The 15,438-nt window shown below is 42.3% G+C and overlaps 1 protein-coding gene across 1 annotated transcript in view; it reads right to left on the bottom strand.

Moving 5' to 3' along the window:
* Positions 1–374: 374 nt before the first annotated feature.
* LOC121942011 overlaps positions 375–15,438 on the bottom strand; it is a 30,723-nt gene continuing 15,659 nt past the window's right edge. The window contains exons 3-5 of the mRNA XM_042485080.1: positions 3,256–3,504; positions 1,140–1,818; positions 375–924 (exon numbers count right to left, since the gene is read on the bottom strand). Of these exons, the coding sequence (XP_042341014.1) occupies positions 375–924; positions 1,140–1,818; positions 3,256–3,504 (1,478 nt within the window). The remainder of the gene's footprint in view (positions 925–1,139; positions 1,819–3,255; positions 3,505–15,438) is intronic.

Below are 15,438 nucleotides of genomic sequence, written 5' to 3'. Positions count from 1 at the left end.
TTTGTAGAAACTTTTCCCCTTGTGTTTTCATTTGATGCAGGCCTCTTTGGACCAAATTATTGGGTTTGAAATATAGTTAACAACTAAGCATGTTGTTTATTTATTATTACCATACCATACCAACTTTATTTATAAAGCACTTTAAAACAACCACAGTGGGCCAAAGTGCTGTACAGAAGTAAAATACAAGACAGATTAAAAGACATAAAACAAGAACAAATATATCTATACACACGTGCACATACATACACATACATATACATATACATACATATATATACATATATATATACATATATACATACATATAAATAAATAAAATGAGCAATAAAATAAAAAAAAAAATAACAATACATTCAACATCTCACATGATGTTAAAAAGCCAGGGAGAAGAGATGTGTTTTAAGATGGGATTTAAAAACAGACAGAGAGGAGGCCTGTCTGATGTGTAGAGGCAGATCATTCCATAGTTTAGGAGCTGCTACAGCAAAAGCACGGTCACCTCTGAGCTTACGCTTAGTTTTAGGTACACTCAGGAGCAGCTGATCAGCTGACCTGAGAGAGCGGAGGGGTGTGTAAGGCTGCAGCAGTTCGGAGAGGTAGGGGGGAGCGAGACCATTTAGGGATTTAAAAGTAAATAAAAGAATTTTAAAGCTGATCCTAAAATGTATGGGCAACCAGTGAAGTGATGCTAAAATGGGGGAAATGTGCTCGTGCTTACGTGTGCCAGTTAAAAGACGTGCCGCAGCATTTTGCACCATCTGAAGACGAGCAACAGAGGACCCACTAACCCCCACATAAAGTGCATTACAGTAATCCAGCCTAGTGGTCACAAAGGCGTGGATTACTGTTTCAAAGTGCTGCCTTGAAAGAATTGGTTTGGCAAGTTGCCTCAACTGGAAGAAGCTCGACTTAACAACCGAACTGATTTGACAATCGAGCTTGAGATCAGCATCCACTTTAAACCCAAGATTTGTGACGGTTGGCTTAATGAAATGGGCCAAGGAACCCAGATCTACGGGGGGGGGGGGGGGGGGGGGGGGGGGGCAGTGGTGCCACCAAAAACCATCACCTCTGTCTTTTTCTAATTGAAATTTAAAAAGTTTAAAGCCATCCATGCCTTTATGTCATCAAGACACCTGAGTAGCGGTTTGACAGAATAGGAATCTTTCTTTTTGAGAGGGACATAAATCTGACTGTCATCCGCGTAACAGTGGAAGGAAATACCATGCTTCCTCAGTATGGAACCAAGTGGAAGCAAGTAGAGCGAGAAGAGAAGAGGTCCTAAAACTGAGCCCTGTGGGACCCCACATGAGAGACGAGGAGAGGAGGACACAGAGTCACCAAGGCTGACACAAAAGGTTCGATCAGCTAAGTATGACCTGAACCAGTCCAGTGCTACGCTCCTGATACCCATCCACTGTTTCAAACGAGAGATTAAAACCTCATGGTCCACTGTGTCAAATGCAGCAGTTAAATCTAAAAGCACAAGAATAACACAGTCACCAGAGTCAGTGGCTAAAAAGGTATCATTAAAAACTCTTAAAAGAACTGATTCGGTGCTGTGCAAGGTTTTAAAACCAGATTGGAAGATCTCAAGTATTTTGTGCTCTTCCAGAAAAACCATTAATTGGCAGCAAACTATCTTCTCAAGGATTTTTGACATAAAAGGCAATTTAGAGATAGGCCTGTAATTTGAAAGAACAGTAGTATCTTGTCGTGGTTTTTTAATCAAAGGTTGTACTACTGCATGTTTGAAATTTTTAGGGACCACCCCTGAGGACAAACTACTATTGATAAGTGTCAGGACAGAGGACCCTATTGTGGGAGAACCTCTTTAAAAAGTCGAGGTGGGACCACATCATTTGGAGAACCTGAGGGCTTCAACTGACCAACAGTCTTCTGTAACAAGGACAGAGTCACGGGCTCAAACCTGTCAAAGACAGCAGAGCAGGATACAGAGACTGAAGTGTCATACGCAGAGGATGAGATTAAAGCCCTAGTGGAGGCAACCTTATCAATGAAAAAGTGAAGAAAGTTTTCACACACAGCAGGGGAGGACTCCATACAGACAGTCTGTGTGGCATTAAGAACAGAGTCAATGGTCTTAAAACAAGACACGAGGCTTATGACAGTTTGACAGAATAATATCAGAAAAATGTTTTCTTTTAGCATCTTTCACAGTTGTTTGATAATGACGCCAGCAGTCTCTTAAAATTTTGAAATGACACCTGCAGTTTGTCCCTTTCCACTTTCGTTCAGCTCTACGGCACTCGCGTCTGACAGCACGGGTTGTGTCATTCAGCCAGGGTTCAGATTTAATCCTAGACTGCCTGTTTTTTAACGGAGCCACGGTGTCTAAAACGGATTGGCAAGTGGAATGAAACCATGAGCTGAGCTCCTCCGTATCGTTGTCCAGACACTCAGTGACACAGTTATGAGTCTGACTAAAAACGGCCGAGAACTGAACAGCAGTGGAAGGGTTAATAATGCGACAGCGTCGGGCAGCAGCGCGAGGTTTAACTGTATTACAGGCAAGAGCAACCTCAAATACTACAGGCATATGATCAGAAAACACTGCGTCACAAACCTCTAAGTTAAAAAAACAAGTAAACCAAAAGATAAAACAAGATCAAGTGTGTGTCCGCGTTCTTGTGTGGGACCAGACACAGACTGCACAAGATTAAAAGAGTCAATGAGGCTTAAAAAGTCCTTTGCCATTGCTTATCAGGACAACACACATGAACATTAAAATCCCCAACAATAAGGACACGGTCATATTTAAGCATGATTTCAGCCAGGAAATCAGAGAACTCAGTTAAAAAGTCTTCATTGTATTTGGGAGGCCGATAGACCACTGCACACAACACAGTGTGAGAGCGACAAACTTCAAACAGGCTCAGTTCAAAGCTGGTGAACGAGGATGGAAACGATAGCTGCTTACATTTATAGTGATTCTTAAAAACAGTGGCAGTTCCTCCACCTCGGCCCGACGTCCGCGGGGAGTTAAAATAGCAGCAGTTCTGGGGTAAAAGTTCAGTGAAAGCGCTGGACTCACCAACACTCAGCCAGGTCTCAGTCACACAGAGAAAGTCCAATCCTCGGGACGTGAAGAAATCCTGAAGAACAAAAGTTTTATTTGCTAGCGATCTAGCGTTTACCAGGCCAATCCTGACAGGAACCGGCGGCTCCGCGGCATCAGCTGTCCGGGGAGCCCGACTCAGAGGCCGCAGGTTACACAGATTCACTCCGCACCGGCGGGGACGGGGAGAGCGGGGGGCGCGGGACTGGAACACCTCATCCAGGCCGATAACAGGTACCAGCCAGGAGTCGACAGAATCCAGCGGGCGCCAAGAAGTAAAGACGCGAGGCAAACGGGGTCCAGGAAGCCGTAGAAGAACGCGCCATGCAGGCCTTCAGCCTCACCAGCTGACCCGCTGCGTTTACCTCGGCGGCGGGGGCGCTTACGCCGGTGAGGTGGAGCTAGGGCGCGGCAAAGGTGAGCTGGGATCCCCGATAAAAACGGGGGCAAAGTTTTGTGTCCAGTATCATCCCACTTCACCAGATCTTGGGTAGAAAGACGAATATCCAACAGTGTTTGGCGATCGTACACCAGTAGAGAGTTGACATTGTAAGTAACAAGTGACAGAAACAGCAACAAACACACACAATGCTGGCAGAGACAGACGGCAGGCCACACACACAGGCGCCATCTTGCATACAAGAAAAATTATTTTTTCTCCAATGCTTGTATGTCAATTCGAATACAAATCCCACAATTTAAACTGATTTCAGACTCACTTGCCATATGGAGCTGGCAAGGGAGCCATCTGAAAACAGAGTCAATGACCCTGATGATGTCATAGGGAAGTCATCATTATGGTAAATGGACATGCACTTGTATACCCTCCTAGACTTCTGACCACTTCAAGCGCTTTGACAGTGAGTCACTTTTACATCTGACACTATCACACAAGGTGCATGCTCAGTTTAACATTCACACACACTCACCCCACAGCCATTGGGGGCCAACTCCCATATGTGGACTAAAGGGGCAACAGGATCTAACCATAATGAGTGGACCACCCATTTTGCCTTGTTTTTGACAGCTGCCTATCAGATCAGACTACACGTTGTCTTGCCAACTCGTTATATGGTGCGGCTCTGTCGGGACCTTTTGTGTCTACTTATGACGTTTTATGTATTCTTCTGCATCAGTCGTTTATGCCCCAGGATGCTGTTACCGTGATGTCAACAAATGCACGTGGGATGAAGAAGCACAGTCCTTATGTTTAATAGTGTAGGCTGTCAATATGATTAGATTTAGCCAAAAGTGGCACATAGTAAGGTGTAGAAAAAAGAAAAAAAAATTACATCCACACGTGAAGCAAACTCTACGTACTCGTCAGTTGTTTGTGGGACATATCCACCTCCCCAATTGCTCCAGTTGGACTGGAAAGGTCGCTTTTGGCATTGTGCTCGTATATAGAAAGCACCGACAAAGCTGCGCTATTTGACAAATTTGGAGTGAGAATGGGCTGGATCAGCCTTGGAGATTACTAATTTTAATTCAAAGTACTGTGATACAAACTTAGGTTGGAATTCATCATATGTATGTACGTACTTCACAGGCAGGGCCTGACACTGATTACCTTTTGTTCCATTGTGGAACCTGTAGGATCCATGTTTTTTATGCGTTCAAGCCTTCCTATAGAGACTAAAAGACACATTTCCTGGGCTCTGCTTTAATTATGAAATTTATTCTTTTTTTTTTAATTGCAATTAATTTCTGTATTTCAATAGTTAATCACAATTAACTCATCGAGTGCCAGTGACATACATATACGTTATTCAAAAGCCAACACTTGAGTGCCATTGACGAATATATACATCAAAGTGTGTTTTCAGTGGCTGGCACAAGTACAAAAGATGGTAGATCAAAATATGAAGTGGAGAAGCCGGGATCAGAGTGCAGAGTGATTTGTACGGAGGTGATTTGAAACTACAGCAACGAAGCTACATCAATTCAATATCGGCATAAAATGCCCCCAAAAAAAGGAGAGGGTCAAGTGGCCAGTTTTGCCAGCAGACGCTGGAAGTAACTCTCATGGACCCCCCCCCCCCCCCAATGTTCTAGACTGATCGTCCCGCGCGGGGTCCGAAGCAGTTACTTTGATTAGAGTGAGAGAAATTAGAGTGTACAAAGCAGGCCCGGTCGCCCGAACACTGCAGGTAGGAATAATGGAATAGGACTCTGGTTCTATTTTGTGGGTTTTCTCTCTCTGAACTGGGGCCATGCTTTGTTGCATTGTGTTGTACTTTGCATATTTATTTTACAATAAAATAACATTTTTAATACAATTTCCAGATGTCTCTTATGTCATTGAAGGCAAAATTATTTCAACATTCAAATCACTGTTTTGCTTGACAGACTCCCTTTCACAAAAAATGAATTTTTCTCAGCTTTCTAGAAAAAAAAAATGGTCTTTTTGATGAAACTAGCCTCTATTCAACTTCAGATGAATCAAGAATGGAACAAGGTGCAAACAAACATTTTTTTCCATGACAAAAAGTAGAGTTTCTTCTTTCATTTGAGCTATTCGGTATTTTCATAATCTTTGTACAAAATATTCTGTGGGTCTTGAAAGATGACTCAAAATGGCCAACAACAAGCCACTTTCTATTATATAATAGGGCTGGCACTCAATGAGTTAATAATTTTTTTTCTTGCATCTTCCACTATTCCATTATTTTGCATTTCATAACAGTTTTGTTCATATTGACAAAGTAAAGCAAGTCTTATCAGACAGGATTTTCCAGTTAAGTTGCACTAGAGTGTTATTTAGCCCCCTTACTGAAAAGCATGACACGGTGGTACCACTGAATTCCTGAGGTGTTCTCATTGTGATACCAGTGTCATCACTCCAGCTTTAAAACTCAGCCCCTTACAGCCTCTGAAAGACAGGAATGTCAGTCTGGATTGCCCGTGATTAGCACGATATTCAAATTCAACGCTTTGTGTCTAAATTTTAAACACATCGCGGTTAATGCGTTAACGCTGAAAGCCCTGCCTTTTTTTCAAACTGTCCCATGTGAGTCAGTTTTATAAAAATGTTACTGTAAATTGCCAGACTAACCTTTAAAGTGAGACCTTGTAACTGCTTTTAACATTTTTTTTTAAACTTTCATTTAGTAGGTATGCATGTGTGTCCACACGACACTTTCATGCTTCATTTTTGCTTTAATATCCAGGGGCCTGAGAGGTGTCAGAGGGGCACCCTGGTGTGGTCAGGCTAAGTACCCTGAAAGTGTTTTTTTTTTTGCCCCTTTTGTCAGTTCAAGTGTTGTTCGTGTGTGACATTTGGGTAAAAATAACCCCTCTCCTAATCTTGCACAGGAAAGAGGGGCCCTTTTTAATTTAAGACCCTTAGAGAGTCCATCCACACTGTATTCATGTTACCATCTAAGTTTGAAAAATAATTCAACACACAGATCTCAGGAATAATCTTTTATCATGTTCTCTTCAATGCAGTGTCCTGTTGCCATTTGCAGACATAGTTAGCCATTAGTGGCAGGGAAATTGATATGATGCACATGAAGGGGGGATGGGGGGCACCCAGGTACAGAATAGCATAACAATCATGGCTCTGTCTGCCAGAGTTCCGTGACTAACTGCATCAGTTCTGCCTCAGTGACAGTTTGAGACCCCACAGAGGAAGAGACTGAGCTGCAATAAGCTGCCCAGGAGAGAGCCAGCGATAAACAGTGTTTACCTCTGAACAAAGTTTTTGTGCGTCGGGAGAGGAATCTGAGAATTGTGTTCTGACTCTGTGCATACACATGTTGGCTTTTAAATATCATCAATGTGTGTGTGTGGCCATGCACAGGTGTATTCTTTGGAGGTGGTTGAGATGTGCGGACAGTTGGGATGCAAATATTTCTGGAATGGATATGCGGAAATGGTTTGGCATACAGACACATGGATTTGAGCGTCTCGCTGTGAATGTATTTTGTTCAGGGAGATGATTAATGTTTGCATGAGATCGAGCAGCCTTTCTACCTGATAGTCAGATGTCGCAGTGGCTGTTTCATGAAATTCATTGACTTTGTAAGGAGTGCATGCTGGGTTTTGGCTGGCAAGGGGGCTCCAACAGCTTTGCAAATGTTTGGGAGATAAAAGATTGTGTGTGTCTGTGTGTCGTGATGTTTTCTGTGTGTCTGGCTGGGGTGTAAACAATAGCTATCGGAGTCTCGATAAAATGTCACCAGGGCGTTTGACCTTGTTTGACAAATTAAGGAGCAAATCGGCTTGGATTGGCTCACCACAGGGGAGTAATGCATAAGCGGGGGAGGGGGGCTCCAGTAAATATACACTAAGAGCTCTAGAAATTGAGGATGTTGTGTCAAGGATTACTTTCGGACAGTTGGGTTGATAAAATACCTGGATTTACGAGGCTAACGAATCTGGTATTTGCCCTCTGTCTTTGTTTCTTAGCAAAGGGCCATGTAAAACATTCCAGCATCTGATTTCTTACCTTAACTGCTTAAAATAAAATGTCACCAGTAGCAGATTATATTAGCTATTGCCAATTAACGCTAACTTCTTAAGCAACTTAATGAAAGACCAAAATGAGCCTCTTGGCAGTTGGCCAGTTAATTTGCTCTCTGCAAAACAGTGCCAATACTTTGTTAGAAAAACACCGACCCATAGGCAAAAAGAGGACTTAGTTATTGCAGTTCAACAAGACCAAGAGATTGATGAGTTTTTGGAAGAAAAAACATCGCTTAATCATTTCACATCAATTTCTGTAGTTGGAATTTCTCACTCAAACCTTCAGTATAACGCTTGAATAAAATTAGAGAACTGGCAAGAAGCAGGTTTCAAAAAGGATGGTCAGCATTCAAGCATGAGATATTCTAAGGTTTTTCAAACGATTTCAAATGTACATTGCTGAGCTTTAGGTGTTGTTGGTGATTCAATAATTAAAATCATTATTATTATTATTACAATTATTATTATTATTATGTTGTTAAAGCTCATGTTTTCTTCCAGTTCTAGTCCTACCTTGTTTTGCACTGCCGACTCTTCAACAAATTGTCTCTCTTTGTGAATTTGGTCCTTGACTCTCACAGTACTTCTTGAAACTCAAATTGTTTATCTTTCAGGGTCTTTCCAGCTCAAAGCGCAATATTATTTCCCCCTCAATCATCATTTTGACTTCAATGCACTGAACAATTTCTCAACGATTTGCTTAACTTGATCTAAGAGAAATATTAATGTGGCAGGAGCAGGGGTTATTGTTTTTGCAGTGTTGCTGACAAGCCACCAAGGGGAATTTCAACTGCAGGAATTTATTGGAAAATCAACTGTATTAAGACTCAGAAGGTCACATGGGTTCAAACACTCAAACATAGACGTGATTACAAAAACATACACATATAAATTGATTTTATATTATTTTTTAAATAAGAATCGTGAACTCTAGTCCTGCTCTGTCGACTAGACAGTGGAGATTTTCAAATGTAAACACCAGAGAAAACATGCATGAAAAATTGGCAAAGATGAGCTCTGGCTAGAATCCCGAATGCATGGACAAATAAGAACATCTCAGCATCGAAGGAAGCACTGAGTCAAGCATTCAGGGATTAAACACTAGCTAAGATCTTGGCCACAGATGTTCTCTGCCAAACATCCTGCTAGCCAGCATACAGGCTTTGGATAATAAACTCAGTGTTCTCTGCACTTGTACCAGTTTCAGGTATCAGGAACCGTGAAGTGCCTTGTTTCCCAAAATGTGGCTAAATCTCGAAACATGGACAACTTCACTCAACCAAGTGACTCTTGTTCCACTCTTACTCTTCATATTGATATGACAGAGCAGAGGACTCTTCTAATGTTTACGTATTGTCAGTCAAATGCAGACCACACCATAGCAAGGAATACTGAGGGAGATGGTACTGGGTCATTATCACAGCGGTCTACACCAGCAAATACAGAGACTGCCATGTTGGATCTCTGCCAAGACCCGAACTGCTAACAGACCAGTAAGTAAACCTTTTGCTGCACTCATTGTTGTTGGAGACTGGGATGACTGTGGGTCAGAGGAAGAGCGGGTCGTCCTCTACTCGCAAGGTTAGCGGTTTGATCCTCGGCTCCTCCAGGAAACATGTCAAAGTATCCTTGGGCAAGATACTGAACCCCAAATTGCTCCCAATGCTGCATAGGACAGTGAGTCAGTTTGAAACATTACTGAGTGGCAGGTGGCACCTTGTACAGTAGCCTTTGCCACCTGTGTGTGAATGTGTGTGTGAATGGGTAAATGTGACTTGTAGTGTGACAGAGCTTTGAGTGGTCAAAAGACCACAAAAGCGCAAAACAGGTACAGTCCATATACCTTTTACTTCAACCAGGTGAACCTTAAGAAGGTTATGCCTGACTTCATGTCACTACATGTCAGATGCTAGTCTGGAGCATGTTCCAGGACACCTCCCTCAACGTCACTCATGATATAAATGAAATCACTGTTTAATCATTCCACAATCACATATGATGGTTTACCAGAACAATAAACAGAAACAAATGCACTGCAGTTTTCAAACTAGGAATACTATCTGGAAACATGGACAGTTATAAATCAGCAACTTACAATGTAAGAAGAGTAGTAAAAGATGCACAAAAGGACTACACAAAGAAAAAGAAAATGGGAAATGGAACTACAATTCTAGGGATGCAATTGCAGAAGCTTTGGGCTCGGTCTAGGAATATGACAGACACTGCAGACTCCAACAACATCATCAAGTTTACTGACAACACAGCTGTGGTGGGCCTGATCACAGATTATAATGAAAAGGCCTACCTGAAAGAAAGAGAGGAGCTGACCTGCTGGTGTCAGGACAGCAATCTCCTCCTGAATGTCAGCAAAACAGTGTGGACTGTCACAATGGTTGGGATCAGGCACCAAAGTCATGGATGTTCAGGTTTAGGCAGAAGTGTCAAGAAAAAAAAAAACAACTCAAACACAGTTGTTTGTGGGACCCATCCACCTTTCCACCAGCCCACCCTATGAGCACACTTGTCTCCTTTTACGACGTGATTATTGGTAGCGTTATTACCCGATGCCTTCCTTCAGTGTTTCGGGCACAAGTAATGCCAACCATGCACGTTGCATGTGGATGCATGAGGTGACTTTTGGCTTCACACTCGCACGCTGAAAGGGTTCGAAGTGACACATTGCATTTCAAAACATTTTTATGATTTCATGTGACAAATAAATACATTAGTTGATTGTCTGATTGATTGATTGATTACATGACCTACAGTGAACAAATAATAAGTAATACACACATTGTTCTTCACTTCTATTGTCTGCCAAGGGACTACGGATGTATTTTTTTGTATGTATGTTTATATTTTATACTGATGTTTATTAATATATTGTGCCCCTTTTAAAATAATAAATAAATAAAAATAAATAGATGTTGAAAAATGACTTACAATAATAATACATGAAACACACAAGCATTAAGAGACAGAAATAAAACCTTAAAATTAAACAAACCAACATACTGCAAAGAACTCAATACCACATCTTAAACCAAACACAACAAAAAGACAGAAAAAGAGCAAAATACACATTCATTGTCTTTTCACTGGGAAACCAGCAAGATTCCCAAGTCCTATGGACAGCTTCACCGCTCTCTACTGAAGCAAGTGTAGACAGAGCAGCAGAGGAGAACCAGATGGGTTATTAAATACAAACAAACAAAAATAATAAAAGTAAATCCAATCAATAAAAGACAAGAACTGGGGCACAGAGTGTGGACGCAGAGACAAAAACACCTAGAGCAAAAAGAGGAGGAGGCGTTGAGTCCACGCAGCGCCCTGAGAGGCTGAAAAATTAAGTCATTGTGGAAGTACCAACATGTTCTCATGCCAAGTTCATACATGTTGCCACCTTGCAGTGGATTTCATGTCTTATGCTCTAGGTATCCCACTGCATCTGCTGTTGACATTCCAGGGTGGCACTACTATGGAATCAACAAAAGCACATGGTGGGATTACACTGCACAGGATTATGTTTAGGCAACAAAAGCACATGGCAACCAACACAAGGATGTCAACAAACGCACGGGCTGACATGGATGATTAGGATTAGGCAACAAGGGCAGATGGTAAGGTGTAAAAAAAACCCCATCACATTCAGATGGGAAGCAAACACCAGACTCCCACATTAAAAGTCCTGAGTTTGTTGGATACAGACACTGTCCCTCCAGCCTGCTCCCATAACTGGCAGCGTTTCAATTTAACGCTGCCTAGCGAAGTGTCATGTGGATGCCAACCGGGTCCAGGTGCCATCCGGCCATCTGACCATGTATTATTAACACGGCCAATGGTGCTGTTCGTTTACGGTCTCAGCTGCGATGCAAATGTGAAAGGTGATTTTTGACATTGGGATCTTATGCTAAAATCACCACAAAAGTGGGCCTGTCTTCTTTGTAGCAGTGAGGCAGGGGTTTCAGGTTTCTGAGTAAGGGAAAACAGACAGCTGTACATCCCTGGGGTGGGCCAAACTTACCCCCCCCCCGATGCTCTGCAGAAGTACCAGGGGCATGACCAAAGAACAAACCACATCAAAATACATTGAACATAAAAATGCTAAGGCAATGTGCCGATCGTTTTTTCACTCAAGAGTAGTCACCAGAATGCAGAAAACAAAGTCTCTGAAACTCAGTCTCTGGATATGTAAAACTGCAAGAATACAAACCTTACAATTGCTAGGAAACCCGGCTGCAAAGAGACACACTGTAGGGAAATGCACACCCAAAGAACATTCACTCGGCTAAATATAGCGCTCAGCGGCGCCGCCCCGGGTAATCAGGGCACCGGTGAGTCACTGAGTGCAACCCTATGACAAGTGATGGGCACAAAATTTTAAATGCAACACTTTTGTTTGTGCTCCCATTTTTAACAGGTTAATATTAGAAATTTAAGACTCTTTCAATGCATTCAATTGAGCCATTCAAATTTTGGTCACAAATTAGTTAAAATCTGTCAGCGAGCAATTCTTCTTTTCTAAAGAAATCCATCCACCTGACAGGTGCGGCCTATCAACGTGCTGATTAAACAGCATCATTACTATAAAGGTGTGCCTTGGGATGGTCACATTAAAGCAGGCACGCTTCCTTAAAACAAATCAAAAACAAGGGTATGTCTAAAATTGTGTTCAATATATATCCATCCTATGTGTATAATATTAAGAATGACATTTCATGAAGATAAATTAAGTTTAAACCACAGTAAGAGTTATAGAAAATAATTAGAGCACCACTTTAAAAAACTAATTTGTATTTGAAATGTTTTCTGTGTTATTTTATTTTATGTTTTTTGTGAGTTTTTTTTTTTTTTTGATAATTTGGTGAGAGGTGTGCAGGGCTGATTTAACATTAGCCATAACCAAAGAGCTGTCTTTTTTACTTGTAGCATTTCAAACACTCAGACAGTCCAGATGCTGTTCAATCTCACAGTGCCAACTTTGGTGTACAGCATCTGTAGCCAGACACTCTGCTGTCCAGCTTCACCTTAGTTGTCAGTTGTCATTCAGTATTAGCCCGGTAGCTAAAATGATCCTTTAGGTGCACAGTAATGCTGCTTGGAGCAACAGCCTAAAGGGCAAACAAAGAAACAACAAAAAAAATGGCTAGCAATATTATACATAATAGCATAATTTGACTTTTAAATTGATTGAATGGATTTCAGGATGGCAAAATAATAGCCAAATCACTAACTTAATGAACTTAACTTATATTAAACTATTATTTTTTAACTTTTTTACTACAACCAATGTATCATATTAATAGCTGGTAAAGGTTTACTAAGTTCTGAATAGTAGAGGCTAGCACTTTTGTACAACATCAAATACTGTCCAGATTGGGGACCTCAGAATTGCATCTCTGCTTTTTGCAGATGATGTGGTTTTGTTGCCTTCATCACACTGTGGCCTTCAGCATGCACTGGGGCAGTTTGCGGCTGAGTGTGGAGCATGGATGAGAGTCAGCACCTCCAAATCTGAGGCTTTGGTTCTCTGCCAGAAAACGATGGACTGTCCCCTCTGGGTGGGGGGAGAGTTGTTGCCCCAAGTGAAGGAGTTCAAGTATCTCGGGGTCTTGTTCACGAGTGAGGGCAGAAATGAGTGTGAGATGGACAGACAGTTTGGTGCAGCATCTGCAGTAATGCGAGCGCTCCACCGGACCATTGTCAAGTCAAGTCAAGTCAGTTTTATTTATATAGCCCATTATCACAAAACATGGTTTGCCACAGAGGGCTTTACAGTGTACGACATCCCTCTGCCCTTAGACCCTCACATCACCCGAGGAAAAACTCCCCAAAAAGAACCCCTGTAACGGGGAAAAAAAAGAGGAAGAAACCTCAGGAAGAGCGGTAGAGGATAGTGAGGGATCCCTCTTCCAGGACGGACAGACGAGCAATAGATGTCGTAAATAGCAAGTGAAATACAATCATGGCAAAAAAGGAAAGAGAAAGAGAGGGGGGGAGAGGGGGGAGAGAGGAGGGGGGGAGGGGGGGGGCACAGCAATAATAGAAACAGATGCATGTCATATTACAATAATGGTAGGTGTGAAATTATTAATTGCTCTCTATGATGATGTTGATAGAGATGATAACAGTCTCATGCATATGTGAAAGGGAGTTGTCCAAAGGCAAGATCACAGCATTGGCGCAACCAGGACCAGACCACGATCAGGGCGAGCGGGGGGCACAGAATCAGTACAGCCACAGCACGAGCACAACCAAAGGCAGGGTCGCGGCATCAGCACAGCTATCACCACGGTCAGGCACAGTCAAGGTTACGGCCAGGATCCAGGGAAACTAGGAAACAAGGGAGCAGGAACGCTCCCGAGAGGCAACAGGATTAGCGTAGTGCAGTTCAACAGACCCAGGCTCTGTAATCGCGAGCCCCAGGTAGTGAGAGTACCACATGGCTATCACAGAGCTAAGCTAAGCTTGCACATGGCAATGCAGTTAACAGACATGCATGATTTCTGATGGCGGCATTGAGAGAAGGAAAGGAGCTCAGCGTATCAGAGGAAGTCCCCTGGCAGGTTAAACCTATGTCAACCTAACTATGGGCTGGTCCAGGCAGCCTGAGCCAGCCCTAATTATAAGCTTTATCAAAGAGGAAGGTCTTAAGTCTACCCTTAAAAGTTGAAACGGTGTCTGCCTCCCTGACCGAAAATGGAAGATGGTTCCATAGGAGAGGAGCATGGTAACTGAAGGCTCTGGTTCCTAACCTACTTTTGGAAATTTTGGGAACCACAAGTTTTCAGAGCGCAGTGATCTTGAGGGTTGGTAAGGAACTATGAGCTGTGACAGATAGGATGGAGCCTGACCATTCAGAGTTTTGTAAGTAAGGAGGAGGATTTTAAATTCAATCCTGGATTTCACAGGGAGCCAGTGCAAAGAAGCTAAAACAGGAGAAATATGATCCCTTTTCTTGCTTCCCGTTAAAACACAAGCAGCAGCGTTCTGCACCAGTTGGAGAGACCTAAGAGATTTGTTTGGGCAACCAAATAATAGGGAATTACAGTAATCCAGCCTAGAGGTGACAAATGCATGTACTAATTTTTCAGCATCTGTTTGGGACAGGATATGTCTAATTTTTGCGATGTTACGCAAGTGAAACAAAGCAGTCCTTGAAGTTTGTTTTATATGGGAGGCAAAGGATAAATCCTGGTCAAATAAAACTCCGAGGTTCCTTACAGTTGTGCTAGAGGCCAAGGTAATGCCATCTAGAGAAATTAAATTGTTGGAAAAGGAGCTTCTGAGGTGTTTTGGGCCAAGAACAATAACTTCAGTTTTGTCTGAATTCAACATCAGGAAATTACGGCTCATCCAGGCTTTTACATCCTTAAGACATGTTTGAAGTCTAGATAGCTGATCAGTTTCATCTGGTTTCATAGATAGATATAATTGCGTATCATCAGCATAACAATGGAAATTTAAGGAATGTTTTCTAATTATGTTGCCTAGAGGAAGCATATATAAAGTGAAAAGGATTGGTCCAAGCACCGAACCTTGTGGCACTCCAAAGCAGACCTTTGTATGTGCGGAGGGTTGATCATTGATGTGAACAAATTGGGAACGATCTGATAAGTATGACTTAAACCAGGCTAGTGACGTTCCTTTAAGGCCAATTGAGGTTTCAAGTCTGTGCAGTAAGATTTGATGGTCAATGTTGTGTGCTGAAGGCGACGCTCTCAATTTACCAGTCCATCAATGTTCCGACCCTCACCTGTGGTCATGAGCTCTGGGTAGTGACTAAAAGAATGAGATCGCGGATACAAGCAGCTGAAATGAGTTCCTCTGCAGAGTGACTGGGCTGAGCCTTAGAGATAGGGTGAGGAGCTCGCATATCAGGGAAG

This window comes from Plectropomus leopardus, chromosome 4 (assembly GCF_008729295.1).
Source record: "Plectropomus leopardus isolate mb chromosome 4, YSFRI_Pleo_2.0, whole genome shotgun sequence".
Lineage (NCBI taxonomy): Eukaryota > Metazoa > Chordata > Actinopteri > Perciformes > Serranidae > Plectropomus > Plectropomus leopardus.
Note: the sequence above shows the minus strand (reverse complement) of the source record. Positions and strands in the feature narration are given on the sequence as shown.